We start from the raw sequence: 24,991 nt of genomic DNA, 5'->3' as shown, positions 1-24,991 counted from the left end.
CTGGCCCGGTACTCCCTATGTAGCCTGGGGTGGTCTAGAACCCCCTAATCTTCCTGTCCCTACCTCCCAAATGATAGGCTTGTAGGCAGGTACTACAGGGTCTTGCTGGGTTTTTTGTTTGTTTGTTTGCTGTTTGTTTTATTTGAGACAAGGTCTCAGGTATCCTAGGCTGTGCGGCCCAGGATGGCTTCCTTGAACTGATTCTCTTACCTCTCTGTCCTAAATGTTGGGGTTAAGTTTATATAGTTCAAACAAAGATTTAATTTTATTATTTTTAAAATTATGTGTGTGTGTCAGTGTGGACATGTGCAAAAGTGTAGGTGCTTGAGGAAGTCGTAGTCTCAGGATTACCTTGTAGCTGGTGTTATAGCTGCCCTGGATAGTTATGAGTCATAGTTATGAGCTGCTCTGTGTGGGTACTGGGAACTGAACTTGGGTCTTCCTCAAAAGCTGTGCGTATTACTAACCTCTTAGCCTTCTCTCCAGCCCTGGCTTATATCCTTTTAATCACGCTACACTTTCGGAACGATTTCTTCCTTAGGCACGTAGGCACAGAGAGAGTTCAGTGTGTACCATTTCGTCTTCTTATGCCCTGCTCATCATTTTGCTTGTAACCGTGTGTGATGAAGTCTAGGATATCAGCTCTTAAAGGTTCCGATTCCCTCCGTCTTTCTCATGAAGCTTCCCACAGGTCCATTCAGTCATTCATAGGTTGGATAAGTGCAACATTCCAGCAACCTCCATCCTCACACACACACACACAGCCCCTGCCACGTGGCCACAGGCTGCTGCTGCTGCTGTCTTCATGAGCTACCTTGATTGACATGGAGATGGAGGCTCCTCGTCTGGTCCCCAGTGCAGAGTGTCTGGTGGAGTGTCCCGCTGTCTACTCTGACTCGCTCATGAAAAGCCCCCCCTTTGGGGGTTATTACCATGGCCTGTAATGAGCTATTGTACAATTCTAGTGTCTACGCCCTTGTTTCCTTGGGCTTTTCCCTGGATCCTCCAGCAGTGCTGGCCACCTCCAATGGCAAAGACCAAATGCAGCTTATCTAAGGTTGCTTGAGCTTGAAAGCATGGAGAATATGGGGTACATGGAAGGCCTGGGCAGTCGGAGACCACTTTTCCTAGGAGAACCCTAAACACATGCTCCTCAAGCCACTTTGGACCTCAGTATTTCCTTGTGAACCCCAAGGTAAAATGAAAGGAAAGTTATATGCCTAACTCAGAAGACAAGGCAGGCAGAGGACTGTCTAAGTAGGTGCCCCCAAAAAGTTTTCTATGAGAACTTCTTAAGGTTAGGTTGAGGGATATAGCTCAATGATAAAGCATATGCTTAGCTTGGGTGAGACCATGGGTTCAATCCCCAGTGTGGTAGTTTGAATGAGAATGGCCCCCATAGGCTCACATGTTGGAATGTTTGGTTCCCACTTGGCAGAACTGGTTAGGAAGGATTAGGAGGTGTGCCCTTGTTAGAGGAGGTGTGTCACTGGGAGTGGGCTTTGAGGTTTCAAAAGCCCACACCATTTCCAATTAGCTCTCTCTCTCCCTCTCCCTCTCCCTCTCCCTCTCCCTCTCTCTTTGCCTTGTGCTTGTGTCTCAGGATGTAAACTCTCAGTTACTGCTTCAACACCATGTCTGTCTGCCTGCTGCCATGTTCCCCGCCATGATGGTCATGGACTAAACCTCTGCAACTGTGTACAGCCAGAGGTTTCTCCAAATGAATCTCTCCCACCTGAGAGAATCTATCCCACAGCCACTTATAAAATAAGCACACAGAGGCTTATATTAATTACAAACTTGCTAGCTGTCTCTTACAACTTAACTCAGCCCATTCCTATTAATCTGTGCATTGCCACGTGGCTTTGTGGTGTTACCTCTTCTCTCGCATCTTGCTTCTCCTGGCGGTGGCTCAAAGTGTCTACCCAACTCTGCCTTTCTTCCCTCTCTGTCTTTCTTGGATTTTCCCTCCTGGCTCCATCCTGCCCTGCCACAGGCCAATGCAACTTTATTTATTAACCAATGAGAGCAACACATATTCACAGCATACAGAAAGACGTCCCACAGCCCCTGTGAGTCTCAGATTAAATGTTTTCTAACTTGCCTTGGTCATGGTGTCTTATCACAGCAATAAATCAGTAAATAAGATACCCCCCACCTTAAGACCACAAAAGCCAACACATTATTACTATTACTAATTATTATTAATTATATTTTTAGTTTCTCAAGACAGGGTTTCTCTGTGTAGCCCTGGCTGTCCTGGAATTCACTCTGTAGATCAGGCTGGCCCACCTCTGCCTCCCAAGTGCTGGGATTAAAGGCCTGGGCCACCCCCCCCCCCCAGCTTCAAACACAGTATTCTTTAAGACTGTTTTGAGACATTGACATTTGGAGGAAAGCAGGAGCAAAGATGAGAGCCAAGGAGTCCCTGTGATAGGAAGGGCACTTGTTCTACAGCTAGCCCCAGGACTGCTCAAACCCAGGACCGGCCTTTCCTCTGCCCATGTCGTACCCCAGTGACATCCTCTTTAGAGTCATTTCCCAAGAGCATTGCCCCTTTACAGATCGCAAAGATCAAGTGACTTGTTCTAGGTTATCTGCTACACAAAATGTCTGAGTCAGAGTCTGAACCCAGATCTCATCAATTCTAAATCATGTGGCCCTGGCCACAAAGGACAAGACTTCCTCCAAGACCTCAAGCCTTTAAGGGGCTGGAATTAGGCTCAGCTAGCAGAGCAGTTGTCTAATGTTGTAAGGCCCTGGGTCAATCGCCAGCACAAAAGTCTTCTGTAGTATTTCCCTAAGCTAGGTAGTAAGCATACTGAACAACATGTTTCTCTCCTTTCTCCACACAAGGCTGAGGCTGGGAGGATCTAGTGTTCCCCAGGCCTAGGGAGAGTGGGTGGCTGAAGACTCTGACACTATACACCAGAGGAACCTAAGAGCACCCCACAGGGCTGGAGGGATACAGAACAAGCTGATAAATGACATCTAGGACGGCCAAGATTTCAACATGGTCATTGTGAAAGATGGAGGTGGTGGTGGGGGGAGCAGAAGAGAGCCTTGAAAGGGCTGTGCTTTTCTCTGGGCTTTAAAGGAAAAGCAGAGGGGCCACATCCCTAGCAAAGGCCACTGGGAAGATCAGAGGTTCAGAGTAAGGCATCTTGGTCTCACTGATTCTAAGGAACCAGTCCTTCTTCCTGCCTCCATTGGACCAGCTTCAGAAAGGAAGGGCCTACTGAACCATCCCACTCAGGCCTGGAGATACCAAGGCAGGGCAGGGGCTGGCCATAGTTTTCCTTGCTTCTGCTTGGGGACCAGGAACACAGAAGAGCAAGCCATCATGGCACAGTCTGTTTCTTGAACAGTGCCTGTCAGCTAAGAGGGAGTGCTGGGCTGTCCCCTCGGGCCGAGCATGGGTCAGCCTTTGCCCAAGGACACGGCCATTCTCCATGTGTAAGATGGAGACTCCAGAGCACCCCTGTCCTACCCACCCCTCCCAGGGCGGCTACCAAGAGGGACACTAAGATAGGTAATGACGTTCCTGAAGCTGTGTACCATTGTCTTTCTTTGTTCTCTCTCTCTCTCTCTCTCTCTCTCTCTCTCTCTCTCTCTCTCTCTCCTCTTTGCTTTATTTCAGTAGAATCTATGTTGCTATAGCTGGTCTCAAATTTATTATGTAGTCCAGGCAAGTCTAGTTCTCACTATATAGCCCAGGCTGGCCTCAAACTCACTATGTAGATCAGATCGGCCTTGGACTCAAGGCAATCCTCCTGCCTTTGCTTCCTAAGTGCTGGGATTCCAGGTGTACACTGACTATCACAAAAGACTTCTAACCCAGCTTCATTCATTTCAGGGAATAAGCCCTGCAGGCTCTATGAAAGAGGTGTGGGTCTCCTTGGCTACCCCAAAGGTCAGGCCCTGGATGGAATCCCAGAGGAAAACACAGATTTTTAGTCTCTTCCTTCAACTCACTGGAGAGATCTGGTCTTCCTTTGTGGTTTGTGGGAGAGGTAGAGATCAAATCTAGGGCCTAATACAAGCTAGGCAAGCACTCCACACTGAGCTCCACAGCCGGCCTGAGGGATGTTTTAACTAAAGCCCTCCAAAAGGTTGCTAAGTAAAGAACCACTTTCCAGTCTTGGGCCCACAAAGCCTGTCTGCAATCAGAAGAGGAACAAAGGAAGCAATAAGCTCTCCAAAAGCCAGTTGGTGTGGGTGGACCCTGGATCAGGAGAGGTGGGAAAGGCCTTGGCCTTCTGGGCTGAGCTCCAGCATTTCTGATAAGGAACTCCAATCCAGCCCATTGTCTGATTGGGCCCTTTCTCTGGTAAGAAAATCAGGGGTCACCCCGGTCATCCCTCTGCCATTGTAGTGTTGGGAGATTCTGCTCCTGCCTAAGCCAGCTCTCCTGAGCTTAGGTTCCTTGTCTAGTTAGTGAGAGCGTTGAGCTGAATTGTCCTTTCCAAACTTCTCTCAACCTTTTTCTACTCCGAGATAGTCATTCATACCCCTGACTCTGCACCAGATCAACCTAGACTTGTCTCGCAGATAAGGGCCCTAGGCTCAGCAGGCGGGAACCGGCTTCTCATTGGGAGAGCCAGGTAACCCTCCTGCCGGAGACTCTGTCTTCCAGGGAGGTCTGACTCACCCTTCACTTTCAGATACTTTCCAGCACACTCCACTAGTAGCTCCAGCCAGCAGGGCTGAGGGAGCCTGGGTTCTCGGCCCTGACGGCATAGTCCACATACCTGTTACCAGGTTGCCGGGTCACCCAGGAAGGGGTCAGGGAACACACAAGGGGGCCCCTAGAATCTGATGGAACTTGTCTTCACCAGCACCACCCACCCAGCCAGCCCTCTCCTGTTTCCTTCATGACACCCAAGAGACTCCAGTGTTTTAACAAACATGTTTATTAGAAAAGTAAAAATATTGCATAGGTCTTAATACTTGAACATCAAGTGTATTCATGAACCGTGAGTATCTTCATGTAAACAGTTCTAGATGGAAGACCCAGGTGGCACTCCTCTGGGGGAGGGGTTCCAGCCCCCCACCCCCATCCTCCCAACCCCATCCCCTCACAGTTCAATCCTCCAGTCCATGGCAGGGGACAGGCTGGACGAAGCTCCCGGGTGTTATTTTTTTCAAGTGTCAAAGATCCCGAATGATCCTAACACCCCACCCCTTCCTACTCTTACATTCATGCGTCTGTAAGATAGCTGCCTCGGACAGGTCAGTAGTGAAGCTCCCCCCCACCCCCCCCAAACAAAAGATATAAAACAAACGACAAACACTCGGTCTGAAACAGACCGTGAGATACATGAACTATCTCCGAGACCTCCCCCCTCCCTCGGCACACGCCCCCGGCAGAGGCCAGTGCAGACCAGCTGCCCTCCGGGCTCTGTCACACTACTGTTGTTGTAACTGTCAGTAATAATAATAATATATATATAAAAAAAAAAGGTACATGCTACATACACATCCAGCCAGACGCCTGTGCGGCCCCTAAGCCTTTGTTTCATGCTACAGTACTAAGGGGCATGTGCCCCAACAAGGAGCCACCTGCACACGACCTAAGCGACCTCCCTTTGACACTTCCTTCTCCCACCTTGGCCCTGCGCCCCTCAGGTGGCTCTTGTCAGTTTTCTAACGCGGCCATCAGTCCTCGCCTGAAGTCTCTCCACCACAAGTCTCCTGTCTCCGCTACCGGGGGGCAGTGCGGGCCGCCCCCCCAGGACGAAGTTCAACACTCTTCAATGAGCAGCTGTTCGGAGCTGTAAAGCTTCTTCTTGATGACTCTGAAGCCGGTGCTCAGCGTCAGCGACTGGCTGTAGCCGGGGACCAAGGAGGAGTTGGCAGAGCTCAACAGCCCCTGAATCTTGGGCCAGAGGCGAGAGTCCAGGCGCAGCACCAGGGTCAGCTGGAAGGTGGGCACTAGGCTGGGGTCGAGGGCCAGCTGGGCCACGCTGTGGCAGCTCTTGCCTTGCTCCACACAGACGTCCAGCAGTGCCCCCCGCAGGCCGCACGGCTCGCTGTACGCCAGGCGCAGGAGCTCCTTGCCCACCTGGCTCACCAGCTGGCCTGGCATCAGCAGGCGTGCAGGGCGCCGCGAGCCCAGTCGCGCCTGGGACAGGCTCTCCTGCAGCAGCTGCATCAGGTTGGCACACAGATGCTCATCCTCGGGGTCGCTGAGGAGCTCAAAGTCGGGCAGAGACACCCCATCCAGGTATGAGGAGTCTGGAAGAGAGAACACAGGGAACGGCATTAGAGCGGCTTCCGCAGGAGCTGTACCGGCAGCCGGGGGGAGGTGTAGTTTTGCTAAGAAAACGGTGTTCCTGCCCACTCCGTGCCTCAGTTTCTCCGGCCCACACTCGTGCCTTCTAACCCCGGGGCAATCTGGTTCTCGTGGTGGGATGGGAAGCCAAGGTGGCTTTGATCTGGGGTACAGCTCGGTTCGTTCCCACCTCCCGGGCCCCCGGAGTCGTGTACCGCACCCGCTCACTGCTCACCTTCCTCCGGCCCGAAGCCACTGTTGCTGCTGTCCAGGGACTCACAGTCCGAGCTCTCCAGGCTCGCGCAGCGGTCAAGGCCCTCTTCTCGGGCCGCAGACCCCCAGGCGGAGCGCGGCGGCCGATCGGTGGCTGGAGTTCCGGACGAGGACGAAGAGGAAGAGGAGGACGAGGACGAGAAACGATCCCAAAGGCTAGGCATGGCGAGGTCAGACACCAGGACGCTGGCTGCTGAGCTTCGGGTGAAGGAGCGCAGAAGACGCTGAAAGACAAGAGGGACAAGGACCCCACGTCAGTGTCGGCGCTGCACAGGACCGAGGGCGCTGGGGCCCCGACAGCCGAGGTCGTCCCCCGCCCCCCGACGAGATGTGCACACCCGGGAGGGACACTCACCTGCTAGCGCGGTCAGTGAGGACTGTGGACAAACGCGCCCTGCCTCTCGAAGGGTGAGCGAACTGGTGCCAACCCCCGATCACTGCCCGGGCCTGTCCCTTTCGAACCCTCTCGCACCTCCCCCTGCCCGCTGCGATCCCCTAGCACCAGCGCGCAGCAGCCTATAAGGGCTCTCGCGGGGCGGCCACGCCCCCTCCGCGCCGCAGCCCAATCGGGACCCGGGAGTGTGGCCCACCTCAGCCAATGGGCTCCGGGCGCACGTTCGCAACGTTCTCTCCTGCCTGGTGACAGCGGCCCGGCCCCGCCCCCACGGAGCCCCAGAACGCTCCCAGCCGAACCTCCCCGCCCCCCCTCCCCCCCGTCTTAGCCGCGGCCACACCCCCTTTCTGGAAGGGAATGGAGGCGGCTTTCAGCAGCTGCCAAGGTCCCTGAGGGCGGTCGCGGCAGGGGAGGATCAAGGAAAGACTTGTTTATTATAGGGTCGCGTTGCTGGGGGGGGGAGGGGACAGCCCACGGCTGCACTGCACTGGGACGAAGAGTTAGGGGACCCGGAGCGGCGATGAACAAGGGGAGACAGGTACCCCCGATGTCTAGGAGCCCGAGGGCCAAGGGACCAGTACCGGGCACACAAGTGGATGCCCGTGGGACCCTGGCGCGGCGACAGACGTTACCCCGCTGTCCCGCGAGCATCACCAACGGGATGTACATTTTGGTGATAGGTCCAAAGACAAGGCCACTCGGGGCCCGGCGGCCTCCACGTACCCCATCAGTCTTCCTGTTACCGTACAGCCCCCCGGGGGATGTGTTTATGAGGACATCAGTGCTCCCCATCCCACCCACCCCCCGGTGCGAGGTTGTCCTCCAAGCTGAGGGTTTGGGTGGGGGTTAGAGTTCACGGGCTCGGATTCAGAGCGCCTGATCCACGGCCAGGGAACAAGGACTCACGTCAAACCGACACGCTGACCCACCCGCAGGCCTTAGGGACAGACCACTGCGGAGCCTGTGCCTTCCCAGCCCGCTGCGGCAGAGCCCCTGGCGTCCGCCGGGTCCTAGAATCCCTCGCACGCTTTGTGTTAAATAAAAAAGAGGAGAGAGAGAGAGACTCATAGAGAGTTCAATGGAACCCAGGACGGAGATCTTCGGGAAAGCCCGAGTGCAACAGCCATCAGGGGTTTCATCATTCAGGCGGGGCAACAGGAAATCTGGCCTGGCAGCGATGCTTGAGGGTTAATGGTGATTGCTTAGGGTGGGAGGAGATTCAGACGGACTAGACTTTTTTTTTTTTTTTTTTCCCCTAAGTTTTTTTCAGTGTAGAACACCTGGACCCTGATGGAAGAAAAACCAAACTTACATCAGACACTTTGGCCCGGAGGGCAGGAACCAAACCAGATCAGACGGGCGGGTATCAGATCGCTGCAGGGCAGGTTTGCTTGTGACACATGACACTTGCCCGGGAAGTCAGGCCACTGTCCTTTCCAGCCCCACCTCCCACCCCCCAGTTTTATCTTTTGACAGTCTCACAGCTGGCCAGCCTGGAACTCACTCTATAGACCGGGCTGGCCTTGAACTCACAGCGATTGATCTGCCTTTGCCTCCCAAGTGCTACAATTAAAGGCGTGAACCACGTGAACCATGCTCCTACCGCCGATATTTTAAAAATTAAAAAAGACTGACTTTTAGAACAGCCAGGTCTTATAACTGCAAAAGGAACGGAATCCAGTCTCCCACACTCACTCTGATTTTCCAGGTGGGAGGACCCCTGCTTCAGAACACATTTATGAACCAACACCCCCAAGGAGGTGGGATGGGCTCAGATCAGGAGACACCGTTTTAAAGACAGCTGCAGAAAAAAAGTACTGTGTTTGCCTCTAGGGCTCCCAGGCCTAACCCATGGCTTTCTTTCCTGACATTCAGATCTGCCACTTTGCTAGGAGACATCGGATGGGGCGGTGAGATGAAATGCTTCTGCAAGAGAAGGTGACATCATCGTGTAATGTCTTTCACGGAGTGGGAGAGAGTGGAGGGCCTGTGTGAGGGAATCTTCCCGCTGCCAGGGAGAAAGGAGAAAGAAATCAATTGACCAGCAAAGCACCCATTCCGCCTACTAGGCTGAGCCCATTGGAGATAGACTATGGATGCTTTTTCTTCACCATTTTTTTTTTCCTATGCTGGGGATGAACCCGGTGCTTCAGGCATGCTAGGCACAGCCCTGCCACTAGGCTGCATCGCCAGCCTCCCCTCCCCCCTCCTCTCCTCTCTATTACATTTTTTTTTGGTAGAAAAAAAATACTTCAGAAAAATATGACGCATTGGCCTAGGAAAAATAGTTTTTCTTGAAAGTGAATATTAATAAACAAAAGAATCCCTGACCAGTTTGGAAAGAGGTTTATTAGAATTCAATCATTCATCCAACAGACAACATCATGGACTATGTAAGCTTCCCGTACCCCCCCCCCCTTTTTCAGTTTGGTGTCTCTTTATTTTTTGAAGCAGGGCCTCATGTACCTCAGGCTGGCCTAGAACTTGATATGACCTCTTGAATTTCCCCAAGTGCTGGGACTACAGGTATGCATCACGAAGCCTGGTCTGAGCTACACCGGGGGTCAGACTGAACCCAGTGTTTTGTGCATACTAGGCAAGCACTATGACTAAGCCACATCCAGCCTCCATCAGTGAGTCTTTCTGTTCATGAAAGAGCTTCCCTCACATGGGAAAGGGTTGTTTCCAGAGGCACTGGATAATTCTGTGGATTTCTGTTGTTTTCCCCAAAAAGCACTCTATCCAGGGCCTGGGATATTGGTTGATAGAGTGGCAGCCGAACACACGGGAAGCCCTGGGTTCCATCCCCACAGGGAAAAAAATCCACACAAGTCAGGTGTGTGATGCACCTCAGGAGGTGGAAGCCAGAATATCAGAAGTTCAAGCTCATACCAAGCCACGCAGAGAATTCAAGACCTTATCTTTTTTGGTTTGTTTTGTTTTTTGAGACAGGGTTTCTTTGTGTAGCCTTGGCTGTCCTGGAACTAGCTCTGTAAATTGGACTGGACTTGAACTCACAGAGATCCACCTGCTTCTGCTTCTGGGGTGCTGAGGTTAAAGGTGTGTGCCACCACAGCCCCATAAAACCTTGTCTTTGAAAAAAAATAATTTGGGCTGGAAGGATAACTCAGCTGTGAAGAGTACTTAACTGGCTTACAGAGGACCCCAGTTCTGTCCCCAGTACCCATGTTGGGCAGCTCACAACTACCTGTAACTCCAGCTCCAAGGAAATCTGATAATTTATATGCATATTTTAAAATAATAAAAGTACATGTCTTTTTACATGTATTTAATCATGACGTGTGTGTGTGTGTGTGTGTGTGTGTGTGTGTGTGTGTGTGTGTCTGTGTGAGAGAGAGAGAGAGAGAGAGAGAGAGAGAGAGAGAGAGAGAGAGAGAGAGAGAGAGAACATATGGGAATCAGTTCTCTTCTTCCTCCACTCTGTGTTCGGGAGACTGAACCCCAGTTTGGCGGCTTGGCAACAAGCATTTTTGCCCATCAAGCCATCTCAACAGCCCCAAGAAATCCATCCTTGGTTTTTACTGGGGATTTTGTTCAGCATTTGGTTTTTGTTTTACTCCAGGGGTTGAACCCAGGGTACATGTTGGAAAAGTGCTCTTGCATTGAACCCTAATACCAATCATAAGTCTCATTTTTAAAAAAGTGATGAAGAAAAGGACTAGGAACCTAGCCTGGTGATGTTTTTCAGACTAGGAGAGGATGGATAAACAGACTCCTCTACAAGGAGGCCTGACAGAGGCCTGGACTGGACACCTACTTGGTATGACGGGGACAAGATCTATCACTGCTCAGAGAACGTTTGAACCTAGAATGGGAGGGGGTTCTTGGGGAGCTGGGGTGACCTCTTCCCCCCATGTGAAGGGACAGCTTTATCTGCTAGCTTCTGACTCAGGATCCATCATTCACTATCCATCCCTCCCTCCCCCAGTGCCCTGGCTGCGACAAGTCGGGCTTGCCCGGGCATGCCTCCCCTCACCCCCAGCCCAGCCCGTAGGTTTCTTCCTTCCTGTCATCTTGCCCCCTAAAAGCCTGAGGGCAGTGTTCTACCCATCTTAATACCCGTTAGCCAGCACTGTGCCGGGTCCACAGGACGTCCCCCACCCCCCACCTGAACGAATGTTGGGATGGACCAGTGGACAGCTTATGAAAGATAAAGACGGCATTCCCAGAATCACACAGATGTGTAACTGGAGTCCTAGGATCGGGCTGGGCGTGCAGAGGGGCTCTTCACAGGACTTCCAGGCTACCTCTCTAGCCCCTTTGCAAACCAAGCTGGGCCCAAAGCAGAACATTTCCCTTGCTGGGGTGGGGGATGGGAGCACCACTCCAGGACAGCCCGGTTAGCTCGTCCAGCTGGAGTGCAGCATCCTTAGGCAACAGGCAGCCAATCACCCAAATGCACAGAGCCCATCCAGGGACTCTTGAAAAGCAGCGTTTTCCCTTTAAGTACCTCAAAATACTTGACAGTATTTTATGTCTTTATGTTGGAGCTGGGAATGGATCCCACGGCCTCACATACGCTAGGCAGGCGTTCTTACCACTAACATACACCTCCAAAGTGGAGCCTTTTTAAAATCTGAGGCGAGAGTCTTATCTAAAATTAATCGTCTCAAGGTGAACAAATAGTACATTCAAAATGTTGGGCAACCACCTCCTCCACTTGTTTCCAAACATCTCTATGGCTCCAAAGAAGACAGGTACCAATCCATCAGTATCTTCAAAACACCCCCGAAGCTGATGATCCCTGTCAGGTGAGGGCAAGCAGGGGGGGACCTCTTTGTTCAGCCACAGACATGTCATTCCCATCCGAGTCTCCCATTTGCGTGTGTCTTTAAGGAGTCCTGCTCCAGGAGACAATTCTCATCTGCACACAATGTGCAACCTGCACCCTGCTGGGGGATGGCCCTAGTGGCGAGGTGGCGGACATCCAACTGGGAGTTGGTTGGTGTCACATTTTGGTGACTTGCACCTCCGGAGTTGGCAATCAGGCCCCACGCCCCAGCCTCTGTGGCCAGAGTCATGACCATGTAGGACAGATACCTCACCCTCGTTTGTGCTCTGTTCCCGTGGGACCCACCGGAGCCTGCAATTTAAAGTCCGCGAGCGCTCACTCCTGGCCATCTGCCCCTCCCTCTGTAGGCGGTGCCTGTCCTGAGCACCAGTTCCCAGAGCCGCAGTCTGGCAAGTTGCCCCGGTCGGGTTTGGGAAGTTAAACCAGATCTTGGGGTGGGAGTGTGAGTCTGGGAACCCTAGAATTCAAGATGAAAATCCTGAAGACCCGTGGGGTTGTCTCTGCTCCTGCGCTGGTCGTGGCTTCCTTAGCTCTCTGGAAACTTCGGGCATAATCTAAGTGGAGATGGCTAGGGAACAGATCGCATCCCCGGTGGTGAGGGAGAGGGTGGAGCGGTAACAGGAGGTGGAGACAATAAGCCTGCAAATGTGTACCCAAAGACTTCTCTGGCTCGTTTACTTAAAACAACAACAGACAGCTTGGTTCAGAATAGCAAGATTGTAGATGCACCTGGTCCACTGGAGGGCTGTGAAAAGCTGTTGACAGCTCCCATCACAAGCCTTCAAGTGGGATTTTGATTGTTCTAAGGGAGTGTTAAAAACCCAGTGGGAGGCTTTTTGCAAATGAAGCTGCTTTTTGAAATGGAAATACTGACAATACAATATAGTACAGCGTTTGAAAGCAGCTTTTAAAATCTTATCTAGAAAGGACACCCCAAGGAAAAGACACGGTGCCCTTCTACTACACCCCATGCCCAGAGAGCCCATTAATCCTTCCATCCCCAAGGGGCTTTTGAATCTGATTAAATATTGGAATTAGGGGCTGGGGGGTGCAGCTCAGAAATACAGCATGTGCTTAGCATGCATGAAGTTCTGGGCTCAATCCCAGCACCACACACAAAAACAACAACAAAAGGGATTTTTTTTTCGGGGGGGGGGGGCTTGTAACATATAGTTGCTCCTCCCTCCAAACTCCATTTACATGGGGTGAGTCCAGTTGGGGTCCTTTTGTACAAGTGACTCCCGGCCATTTTGTGCTCGTCTCTACATCTCTGCTGACCTCTGGGGAAGAAGGGCAGGGAAGGCCTGGGGTGGAGGCTGGGGCAGGCTCCTCAGCCAATGCAAGCCTGTCTGTGGGGGCAGGGACCCGTGCCAGGGGTGGGTGAGGGCATACAGCTGCAAAGACAAGACCTAGATGTGACAGCAGTGAGCTCACAGATGGCCAATTCTGCTAGGGTCCTGAGTTTCCCAAGATGTCATTTCCTCTGGGGACAGGGCAGAGGCGAGGGGAACCCCACAAAGGGCTGGCTTCATAAACTGTCCCTGTCGCGGGCCAGAGAGATCCTGAGAGCCGGGAGGGCAGATTCAGGATTCTGCCAGACTATTTATTCCAACAGAAGCAAAGACCCAGACAGCCTGACCGCCTTGGTGCGACCCTCCCAACTTTTCAGCTCCCACCCTAGGGACACAGCGAGGCTTGGAACTCCAGGACAGTGTCTCTTTTCTCCTGCACCCGTCCACCTCAATGGCTCTCATTACCCAACTTTCTGCCGGCTTTGAAGGACTCCTCTGCCATCCTGGGTCTGAAACACAGAGAAAGAAAATGATGGCGTTGGGAGGGCTAGGCAGCCCGTTCCCTAGTTAGTCCCAAAAGACAGGCTACATAACTCTCCATTTCCTGCAGTCAGTGGAGGTCCTATGGAGTAATGGACCAGGAGTGCAGCTACCCTGATTTCAAGGCTGTTTGGCTGCTAAGGACGATGGGAGTTGTTTTGGGTATATCCTTGGTACAGATCCCAGGAGGAATAATAGGACTTTGTTATAAATGATACAACATTGCACTCTGGTATATAGTTGATCTATGTTAATATAAAAATAAACTGACCACATTATTTAAGCTCTGTTTAAATTGTGTGAGTGTGTGAGTGTGTGTGTGTGTGTGTGTGCATGTGCATGTACAGATCAAAGGACAGATTTCTGGAGTTGGTTCTCTCTTTCTACCATGTACACCCCTAGAATCAAACTCAGTCAGCAGGCTTATTGGTAAGCACCTTTACCTGCTAAGCCATCTCACTACCACCCCCCCTTTTTTTGCTTATTTTTCTCATATAGCTCAGGCTGGCCTTGAACTCAAAGTGGGGAGCAGGGACAGGGTGGGCTTTGTTCCTCACACTGGAGATGTGAGTGGGAAATACCAAGTCGTCAGGGATGGGATCATGTTGGCAGCCAGAATTAAAATCACCACCTGCCCAGACAACAGAGCAAGCTCATTTTTATTTTCCTTTTCTTCTCTTTATAAAAAGATTGATTTTATTTATTTGAAAAGTCCTGTATTGCTGGGAGGTGATGGCACACATCTTTAATGCCAGTACTTGGGAGGCAGAGTCAGGCAAATTTCTGGGTTCTAGGCCAGCCTGTCTACAGAGTGAGTTTCAGGACAGCTAGGGCTACACAGAGAAACCTTGTCTTGGAAAAAAGACAAAAAAAGGAAAAACATCATGTGTGTACGTGTGTTTGCATACACATGAGCGCAGATACTTGAGAAGTCTTGGAAGCCAGCATTGGTGTTGGATTCCCTGAAATGTGAGGGGTCCCTCGTGGGTGCCAGGAACTGAACTCAAGTTCCCAGAGGAAGAGCAAGTGCCCCTAACTTCTGATCCATCTCTCCAGCACCTCCTTCTTTTATTATTATTTTTGAGACAGATCTTGCTATCACTGTATGCTTGGCTAGTCTGAAATTTGCTATACATATAGATCAGGCTGGCCTCCAACTCTTGACAATCCTCCTGCCTCTGCTTCCCAAGTGCTGAGTTACAGGGTGTGACATCAGGCCCAGCTCAAAAGTCTGTCTTGATTTCCAATGGCTTTAGCAGCCAACAGTAGGTGTTTATATATCTGTCAATTAAAATAATTAATATGTGGCTGGGAAGATGACTTAGTCAAGAGAGTACTTGGCCCACAAGCAAGACAACCTGAGTTCAACCTCCAGACCTACATAAAAAGCCAGGCACAGCGGCATGGGCTTGTAATCCCAGTGCTGGAGAGGTAGAGGCAGGGAGACCCCTAGGGCTCTGACCAGCAAGTCTAGACTAATTGGCAAGCTCCAGATTAGCAAGAGACTTTCCCCAAAAGACAAGGTGAACAGATTCTGAGGAATGACACCAGTGGTTGAACACACACACACACACACACACACACACACACACACACACACACCAATATTTGTGTACCATATGTAAGCAGGGTTTGGGTTTATCATTGCCACTTTACAGGTAAGAAAATGGGAGTGCATGGGGTTAGGGATTTAGCTCAGTGGCAGAGCACTTGCCTAGCAAGTGCAAGGCCCTGGGTTTGGTTCCTAGCTCCGGAAAAAACAAAAAGAAAAAAGAAAAAGAAGCCGGGCGGTGATGGCACACGCCTTTAATCCCAGCACTCGGGAGGCAGAGCCAGGCAGATTCTGTGAGTTCGAGGCCAGCCTGGACTACCAAATGAGTTTCAGGAAAAGGTGCAAAGCTACACAGAGAAACCCTGTCTCAAAAAACCAAAAATAAAGAAAAAAAAGAAAAAGAAAATGGGAGTCCAGCTATGGGGCCTTGCCTGAGGTTGCACAGTCAGCAGACTGGAACCATGATTCTAGACACATCCTGGATGCTGGGCCCCAAATACTCTGAGCTGTGAGCCCTGAGAGAATGTGAAGACTGGGGGAGGGGGCATCACTGGACCCAGAACAGCTGGAGCGAGCCCTTGTAATCCCAGGGAGCTGTTGACATAAGACACCTCTGGTGCTGGCCTTTGTGCTCCCTGACCAGGTTCTTCCTTCGTCAGAATTCAGCAGGGCCCCCTCACTGCTGCCCTGACTAAAATGGTGAGAAAGGCGGGCTGACACCCAAGGGATATCCCTTTGCCAAACACCCTTAGTCCCAGAAGTGACAGTGACTCTGTCATCACGTCACCCCTGTGGGATCCACCTCCATCCTCTATCCCACCCAAGGCTCTGATGTCCCTCTAAATGTGGTGTGTGTGTGGGGGGTGTCTTCCCAGCTCCAGTTATCCTATCTGTAACCCACAAAGGGACAGACTTTGGAACAGACCTCCAGGAACCACAGTTGAATTTTGATCTCAGTCTCAAGCAATCTCAAGGCTGGGGCTGTAGCTCACTTAGAGTACTCGCCCGGCAGGTAGGACGCCCTGGGTTCAAGACTCAACACCGTATAAATCAGGCAAGGTGGCACATGTCTATAATCTCAGCAACTGGCAGATGACAGATCATCCTCGGCTGCAGAGTGCTACGGAGTGAGTTCGAGGCTAGCCTGAGCTACTGGAGACCCTGTCTCAAAAAGTAAAAAACAAAAAAAAAGTAACAAACGCAGAGAGACACAAAAACTTATAGACTACGCTCTGTAAATTGGTACACACACACACACACACACACACACACACACACACACACACGGAGATGACAACACAGGGCTGCTCAGTCCCTCTCCCCTCCTCCCACAGCTGAGGTGCTCTCGAGGAGAGGGGCTATCGAGGTGACAGATGCCAAGCAGCTGACTGGGAGTGGGGGCTCCTTCCCCACGGACCCCCTGCAGAGGGGAAAGCGAGGACGTGACTCAGAGAACGTGCCTCTGGGGGAAACGGGAGAAGGGGGGAGTGGATGGAGAGGGGGAGAAGGGAGGGGCTTGCCAGGCTCCGCCCACCGCCTAGGCGGCCGGCTGCAAAGGTGCTGAGCTCAGCACTTTGGCGGCGGCAGGGGGTGGGGGCGGGCCACCACGGGCCGACACTTCTCTGGAGAGGGTCTGGGAAGGATCGAAAGGGAGGGAAAGGCCACGGAGGCCCTCCCAGCCCTGGGGCTGTGAGGGTGGGGTCGTGCTAACAAAGCGGACTCTGTAGGGGTGGAGGGTAGGGGGGTGAGGTTGGGAGGGGGGCCTTGCATGCACACGCAACCTAAAGGATGGTGGGGGTGGGGTGGGGGTTTGTGTGAGTCATCACCTTAAGCCCTCACTTAGCCCCAGTAACCTACTAAGTCAGAGAGGCCAACCTCTGTGTTCTCTGACCCAGAATTTACTTTGCGCGCTGGGGTGGGGGTGGGGGATGGGGCGCAGGGAGGGAGCTGGGCCTGCAGTCTACCATCAACTTACACCCCCAAGTCGTGCAGACAGGGACTTTAAAAGTTCCAGGCGACCTTGAGGAGAGCAGGGCAGATCAGCTGGGCAGAGCCAGTAAGCCAACTCTTGGTCCCCACCTGGCACCAAGGGCTACCAGGCTAATTGGGTGGGTGGCTATTTTTGAGCTGACCTACATACCTATTTGCCTCTTTATCTTTTTATTATTGCACAGTTATTATCGGCGCTTTTCTGTGGGACACCATGCGGCTGTGGTGTTTGCCCAGGCTGCACAGTGAGGCCTCAGGCACCACCGTCTCCCTGGCCCAGGAAGTTTTAAGAGTGTCTGGGGCTGCAAAGAAGGGCATCCATAGGCCTGAAGACGCTTCCCCATGCTCTTCCCCAACCTTGGCGTTACAGCCCTGCAGGCAGAGAACCAGACTCAGGCTGGACAGTGGTATTACCTCTGCCGGCCTAAAGCGGTAGGTCTGGTTCCTTGACAGGGTGACCCTATGGTTCTGCAGCCCAGAACTGTGGCTTTCCTTACCGATGAGGAAGCAGCGAGGCCCAGAGATGAGTTGTGGGAAGAACTGGTTTAGGATTTACTGCTTTAAGAGTAGATGGACCCCACCCACCCACCCAACTGTTTATTTTACCTTTGTTCAGGCCTCACTAAAGCCTCCCTCTCCAAGCCTTTTAAGAGTTCCTTCTGGTCTGGAGAGCAAGTCTGGCTTCTTACCTCAGCCGAGCAAACCTCCAGGGCAAACCCTTGCCTATCTTGAGATTCATCCCCCTCCCACAGCCCAGGAGCGGGGAAAGCACACATGGTTCCAATTACCTCTGAAACGCTCTTAAATTTTCCATAAAGTTCAGTACGCACGGCCTCGTGCACACAGCTTTGCACAGGAACCTGGATGTTCAAAATACACACAGCCACTAAGGTGGATCATAAAGGGTAAGGATATAATTTCCAATATTTTTAATTGCGCTAAAGAGAGACTGACGAACAGACCTGAGGTTGAGATGGGCAGAGACAAAACAGGTTTCTGTCGGCTGTCACCTGCTGCCTCTCTAGGAATCTGCTGCACAACCCCCCCCACCCCCCCAAAATCTTTGGTCCCTGAGAAGAGTGGAGGGAAGGGGGATGATTTTGCAAGCATTGTTTTTTTTTCATTCCGAGTTCTCTTTCTCTCTCTTTTAAAGTGTGTGTGTGTGTGTGTGTGTGTGTGTGTGTGTGTGTGTGTGTTGCACACACACTACACCTTGTGGAGGTCAGAGGACAACTTGTGGAGTTGATTCTCTCCCCTCCACCTTTATGTGAATTCTGGGGATCAAACTCAGGTCTTGGGGTTTGCACAGCACGCGCCTTTCCCCCATCGGGCCATCCTGCTGGCCCTTCCTTCAGCTGGATTTTTTTGTTCAGTGGTGTCATAATTGACTTGGTCAGGACCCGTGCCTTGGGGATTAGCGTTCCTTCCTCTTGCTCTCAATTCTTCCCCAGCCTGCTCTTCCTTCCCCATCAGTTAGAGTCAACCCACTGTAGCCATGCATTTGAAGATGTAATCTAGAGATGAAGTGTGTTGGAGGATGGGCATGAGATACATGCAAGAATAATTTTAGGTAAGAGAGTTGAGCATCAGGGGATTTTGGTAGAGGGGAAGTGAGGAACCTACAACCTTTGCCCCATGGGTATCAAGGAATGCTTGCGTTCTTTCCAGAGGTCCTTTCTATGGAATAGCTGCTACCCAGCTTGTCTTGAACCAGGGGGACTTGCAGGAAGGCTTTCTCAGACAGATTCATGTTCCTTCATACTCCAGTACTGGGGAGTGCAGGACAGACAGTCTGGAGCAGGCCTGTTGGCCTTGGAAGCCAGAGCTTAACCCACAGCTTACATTGAAATGACCCTGTCCTAGGTCTGAGCCAGTTTTAACTTCTTCAGAGCAAATATATATAAAACTTACGTGTGTGTGTGTGTGTATGTGTGTGTGTGTGTGTGTGTGTGTGTGTGTGTGTGCGTGCATGTGCTCAAGCGTGCAGGTGCCTATGAAGGCCAGAAGAGGGCGTTAGATTCCCTGAAGCTGGAGTTATAGGTGGTTATGAGCTCCTGACATGAGTGCTGGGAACCAAACTTGGGTCCTCTGGAAGAGCAACAAGTGCTCTTAACCACTCAGCCATCTCTGCAGCCCCCCCAGATCTCATGCATTTTATTTATTTATTTATATTTGTGGCACTGGAGACGGAATGCTATCAAGGACTCTCCTGAGCTAAGTCTCCAGCCTGAACTCACAGAATGGAAATACTGGACACCTCCACAGCGCCACAGTTCTCTTCAATACCCAGTCTCCGGGTTAGATATATGCAGTATATATATATTCATGCAGTCAGTATTTGAACCAGAACTGGATCGAAGTCAATGTGGGATCAGCAAGAAATCTTCCCTGACCTCTCCCCAGCAGTTGGAAATCCTGCCTCCTCTGAACTTGGATAGCCTTGGTTACAGTCCCAGAAAGTTCCAACTGGAAGGGGGCTTTCCCTTCTACACTTGCAGACACTAAAAAACGGGAAGTGTCCCAAGAACATAGAACAGGGAACCAGATCCCATGGTCTCTCTGTTGCAGCTGCCCCCTCTTCAGAGAGCCCTTCCCTGGTGGCCCTCAACCTCTTTGGTTGTTTTTTTCTCAAAACACTGGCTCCAATCTTAATCACAAATGTATTTCTTAATCAGTGCCTGATGCATACTTTTCTGGTCAAACTGCAATCTCCAGGAGGCTAGGATCTGCGTCTGTTTTGTTCTGGATCGCCCAGTGCCCAGAGTTCCCAAGCACTAAGCAGGAAAAGAAAAGAATACATGAGCATCCGCTGCTGGCCTGAGAGCAGTTCTCTAAGGCACACCAAGGCTGGCTCAAAAAAAAAAAAACCTGCTGAGTTGACAGGCCTGCAGGGCAATTTGCCAGGAGTTCCAAGGCCACACCCTGGCCGGAGGAGCTTAAGGTACAAGGGGAGACAAGCCATGGAAGCAGGGAAGATGTTTCCGCTTGGAAAGACACACCTGACAAACTAAAGATGGACTTTAGTTTGGGGCGAATGGCGGACTGGGTATTTGAGACCCAGGTGGTTCTAATTGAAAAGTGGTTACAAAGAGGAAAAGTCACCTCAGTGTCTGTTGCAGAGAAGCTCTTCAATAAAGTACAGTGTGTCCAAACGATGGAAAACCTAGAGGATGTTGAGAGAGGGGAGGCAGCAAGGATGTAGCTCTGGGTGCATCCTCAGCACCATACTGGTAACAAGAAGGGGAGGCCTGCTTAGAAAAGATGTCCATGGCATACTATTAGAGGAAAAGAACAAGTCGCAAGACAAACATATACTATAATCCCATCCCAGAGGGAAGAGAGAGAACATTCCCGCACGCGTGCGCGCGCAGACACACACACACACACACACACACACACACACACACACACACACACACACACACACAGAGACAGTTAAAAAATGGGTCTCATAGCCCAGGCTACCCTGGTACACTATGTAGTTTAGGTTGGCCTGAAACTCATACCCACATACTTTTTTTTTTGAGACAGGGTTTCTCTGTGTAACATTCCTGGCTGTCCTGGAACTTGCTTTGTAGACCAGGCTGGCCTCGAACTCACAGAGATTCACCTGCTTCTGCCTCCCAAGTGCTGGGATTAAAGGCGTGCGCCACCTCCACCTGGCTACCCACATAGTCTTACACACATTGAGCAAACATGTAGGGTTTAGGAGAAACTGTTCACAGTTATCTCTGAGGGAGGGGCTTATACTGATCCTGGCTTATCCTTCTCAGCGCTGGATTTTCAACCAGATGCACGTACTTTTTTCTTCCTTTCCTTTCCTCCCCTTTCCTCCTGCCTTCTGCTTCTTTTTAAAGGTTTATGTTTATTTTCACTTATGTGTATGTATGTGAGTATAGACCATATGTGTATGTGGGCACCTTAAGGACCAGAAGAAGGTGTTGGATCCCCTGAAGGTGGAGTTATAGGCAACGGAGAGCCACCCAATGTACAGGCTGGGAGCTAAACTCAGGTCTTCTAGAAGAGCATGCTCTTAACCATTGACCCATCAACTCTCCTACCCACCAACCCATCTCCCCTGCTTTACTCTTCTTTGTTTGAGATGGGATTTCACTCTGTAGCCCAGGCTGCCCTTGGATTCACCATAATTCTCCTATCTCAGCCTCCTGAAAGTTGAGATCACAGGCATGGACTACCAAACCCATATGACCTTAACAGTTTATTTTCTTTATTGCTGTTTCTATTCTCTCTCTCTCTCTCTCTCTCTCTCTCTCTCTCTCTCTCTCTCTCTCTCTCTCTCCCCCTCCTTTTTTGTGCTGGGGTCTTCAGCTCCCTCGGGAAGTGCCCTTACCACTGAGCTGCATACCCACCTTACCAGAACATTCCTACTATTGCAGAATTGAGGGCAAGGGGCTGAGAGGTGGGCAATAAGCTGGTGAAACAGAGGCCCAGTAAGAAGTATTGCGGGGGGGGGGGGGGGGGGGACACTGAAGACAGATAGACTGTGGGGACAGTGGCATTTGGGGGGATGTAGAGGAGGCTCATTCTGAGGTGTTTGACCTCCACGGGGCTAGTCACCCTGGGCTGAAGCCTGCATGCTCGTGCCCAAAGTTAGGGAACTTTGACATTTGGGGAAGACGCGCAAGGAAAGAAAGCAGGTCGACCTTTAGGACCCTACGGATTCCCTGGCTGTCAGCGCGTCCTTGGGTACAGAGCGTTCCGACTGTTACACGGGGAAACAAACAGATCTAGGAGGGGCCCGACGCCAAGCCTGGAGTGGAGGTCTGCCTTCTTTTACCCTTGGTGGTGCAGCCCGCCTCTTGCCCGCCAGGGCAAGCTCGGCTCTCATCCAGGCCCGGGGTGAAAGGCCACGGCTTCTGGAGGTTCAGCCCCTTCCCAGGACCCGGAGCAAAGGAAGCCAGAACAATGCAGTGCCTGGAGAGCTGGGGGGCGGGGGGGGGGGGACGGGGGAGGCTGACTGGGGGTGGAGAAAGGTTTTGGCTCAGATAAGCTAGCAAGAGCCCGAAGAAGGTCAAAGATAGGGGAATGTTCTGTGATTTCGAAGACAGCAGAGCATTTATCTTATAAACACTTGCTCAGAGCCCAGGGCTGACGCTGCCCAGGGGGAGCTGGATAAGGACTGCTCTTGCAGCCTTATCTCCAAGGTCTCAGAGCTTCTGGGGAGCAGCCGAGGCATGCTCGCAGGTGTCCAGTCTGCACCAGAGCCTTGTAAAGAGGTGTTCTTACAAAGCAAAAAAGCCGAGGCTGGGGAACCATGGTGCCTTGCCCATGATTGCCTGTTAGGAAGTGTAGAAACTTGGATATGGACCTGGGTGTGCCTTCATCCTGTTATAATTTGGCTTCTTGGAGCTCAGGACACATTTTTTCCCATGGAAACAGGGCTGGAAGGAGTGGTGTGGCTACCACAGTGGCCAAGTTCATCCAGGCTGTAGCCGAATTAATTCTATGTTTCAGTGCGGTTGTGGATGAATCAGGCTTCTGTGGGCCAGCCTGGAAAGCCACAGGAGAGTGCAAAAGCATCGGAGGGCGTGCCTGTGCCCCGCTGGGAACTCTTGCCCTCAGCGGAGATGCCTGACTCAGGGCAAGCAGGGAATCAGGAGGGCAGTTTTCTGGTTTTTTTTTTGTTGTTGTTGTTTGTTTGTTTTTGTTTTTGTTTTTTCAAGACAGGGTTTCTCTGTGTAGCTTTGCGCCTTTCCTGGAACTCACTCTGTAGTCCAGGCTGGCCTCAAACTCACAGAGATCTGCCTGGCTCTGCCTCCCGAGTGCTGGGATTAAAGGGTGCGCCACCACCGCCCAGCGAGGACGGCAGTTTTCAACCTTTGTGGGTTCTAGTGGTATGGGGGGTAGCCCATCGGGCTAATCGTCTCTCCTGAGTGCTTCATGAGAACATGTGTTAGTTTTCATTGAGGACATATCTCTCTCTCTCTCTCTCCATCTTTTTGGATAGAGAGTTTCAGGTAGTCTAGGCTGGCCTCAAACTCTCTGTAGCCAAGGATGAGCTAGAATTCCTGATCGGCCTGTCTCTACCTCCCTAGTGCCGGGACCACCGGTGTGTGCCACCCTGTCTCTCTCCTACCTCTCCACTGCATCCAATCATCTTCCGTCAGGGTCCAGGATGCATTCCCACCACCCACCGGAGGCAATGCAGGGTGTGAATAGCTGAGAATGACTTGGGTACTGTTAGGAGGGGTGATGATGGGAAGCTGCAAGAAGAAGCCGTGCTTTTTTTTTTTTTTTTAATTTATTTTTATTTTATGTGCATTGGTGTTTTGCCATGGGTGTCGGGTCCCCTGGAACTGGAACTACAAACAGTTGTGAGCTGCCATGTGGGTGCTAGGAATTGAACCTGGGTCCTGTGGGAGAGCAGTCAGTGCTCTTAACCACTGAGCCATCTTTCCAGCCCCGAAGCCACACTTTTACTGAGACTTCACATGCAACTGTTAGTTCAGCAAGCATTGCCCTGGTGTGTGCTCAACACTATACCCCTTCTTGTCCTTCCTTCCTTTCTTAAGATTTATTTTATGTGTGTGCACATCTTACCTGCATGTATATATGCACACCAGAGCCCTGGAATTGGTGCTACAGATAGTTGTGAGTCGCCATGTGGGGTGCTGGGAATTAAACTTGGTACGCTGTAAGAGCAAAGTGTGCTCTAAACTACAGAATCATCTCTCCAGCCTCTACTCCACTCATTCTTTCCACGGAGCTTCACAGAATCCTAGGCAAGAGTGATTACGGGTGTCCAAATTTTAAAAGTAGGAGGGGGGGAGGGTGTGTGTGTGTGTGTGTGTGTGCCCATGGAGGCCAGAAGAGAGCATCACATCCCCCGGGGCTGGAGTGGTTGTGAGCTGCCCCCTGTGGGTGCTGGGAATGGAACTTGGGTCCTCTGGAACAGCACAAGTATTCTTAACCACTGAGCCATCTCTCTAGCCCCTAGAAAGAATGAATCTGCCCGGTGACGGTAACCCAGGCCTTAAACCCAGCACTCGGGAGGCAGAGGCAAGAGGATCTCTGTGAGTTCTAGGCCAGCCAGGGCTACATAGAGAAACCCTGTCTTTAAAAACCAAAGCCAACCAACCAACCAACCAAAAAAACAAACAACCTGCCCCCCACAATCAAAACAAAACCTCCCCCAAAAGTAAAGAAAAATGAATCCTTTTATATTTAAGAAGCAGGAGCCAGGCTAAACTCTTGAGTGGTCATAAGTATGAAGCCTGAGGCCTAAGAGGGAGGCGAGAGTTTGCCAGGTATTTATCTCAGTGCAGGGTTTCAGTATCTACTGCTGCCAGCTCTCCTGCTTCTCAATGCATCCAGCCATCCCCTAGGGGCTTCTTACTCCCCCGGACTGGAGTGGGGTTGGGGAAGGGACTGGATTCCTTTCTTGCTGGCAGTAACAATGCCAGGGTGGGTACCCCCTGGAGTGAGGTTAGATCTCCCTGGCCTGGCTGGAGTTCCCAGGGACTGCAGACATCTTCGCACAGTTCTCCCCTGCTCTGGGCTCACCACTGACAGCTCTGCCTGACCTCTTCCCGGCCTCCTCCATCTGGCTCTTGTTGTTTTATTTATTTGCCCGGGTCTCGTGTAGTCCAGGCTGACCTCAAACTCAAAGAGCCAAGGCTAACCTTGAACTCCAGATCTTCCCGCCTCTACCTCTCAAGTGCTAGATTACGGACATGTCATTCTCTTTTCTAAAATGAATTTCTAAGCGATTTAATTGGGAAAATAATTGACACAGTAAACTGCATTTTCGAAGTATGCAACCTAAGCTTTAAAAGGTTTAATTGGTACATAATTTATGGGATACGGTGTTGTATTTCAATACTTGTGTACACTGTGATGATTT

The 24,991-nt window shown here is 51.4% G+C and overlaps 1 protein-coding gene and 1 long non-coding RNA gene across 3 annotated transcripts; one reads left to right on the top strand and one right to left on the bottom strand.

Moving 5' to 3' along the window:
- Nucleotides 1-4,895: 4,895 nt before the first annotated feature.
- Nucleotides 4,896-7,042, bottom strand: Ddit4 (DNA damage inducible transcript 4). The gene is made up of 3 exons (XM_006972678.4): nucleotides 6,903-7,042; nucleotides 6,510-6,771; nucleotides 4,896-6,237 (listed from the first exon to the last, which is right to left on the bottom strand). Exons 2-3 carry the CDS (start codon nucleotides 6,709-6,711, stop codon nucleotides 5,744-5,746), a joined length of 696 nt encoding a protein of 231 aa, XP_006972740.2. The 5' UTR covers nucleotides 6,712-6,771; nucleotides 6,903-7,042; the 3' UTR covers nucleotides 4,896-5,743.
- A 228-nt stretch (nucleotides 7,043-7,270) lies between these two features.
- LOC121824672 (uncharacterized) lies at nucleotides 7,271-10,223 on the top strand. 2 transcript variants are annotated; one of them, XR_013046670.1, is made up of 3 exons: nucleotides 7,271-7,479; nucleotides 8,202-8,649; nucleotides 8,817-10,223. It is a non-coding gene; the product is annotated as an uncharacterized LOC121824672 (long non-coding RNA). The 2 variants fall into 2 exon arrangements; XR_013046669.1 differs by having other exon boundaries at nucleotides 8,202-10,223.
- The last annotated feature ends 14,768 nt before the right edge of the window (nucleotides 10,224-24,991 follow it).

The sequence above is a fragment of the Peromyscus maniculatus genome, chromosome 21 (assembly GCF_049852395.1).
Source record: "Peromyscus maniculatus bairdii isolate BWxNUB_F1_BW_parent chromosome 21, HU_Pman_BW_mat_3.1, whole genome shotgun sequence".
In the NCBI taxonomy this organism is placed as follows: Eukaryota; Metazoa; Chordata; class Mammalia; order Rodentia; family Cricetidae; genus Peromyscus; species Peromyscus maniculatus.
Note: the sequence above shows the minus strand (reverse complement) of the source record. Positions and strands in the feature narration are given on the sequence as shown.

Excerpts from the sequence above, each read along its gene's own strand:
- Ddit4 (XM_006972678.4), bottom strand. The coding sequence starts at position 6,711 with ATGCCTAGCCTTTGGGATCGTTTCTCGTCCTCGTCCTCCTCTTCCTCT. Across the intron at positions 6,238-6,509 it reads TGGCTTCGGGCCGGAGGAAG|ACTCCTCATACCTGGATGGG; the intron begins GTGAGCAGTGAG and ends TCTCTCTTCCAG.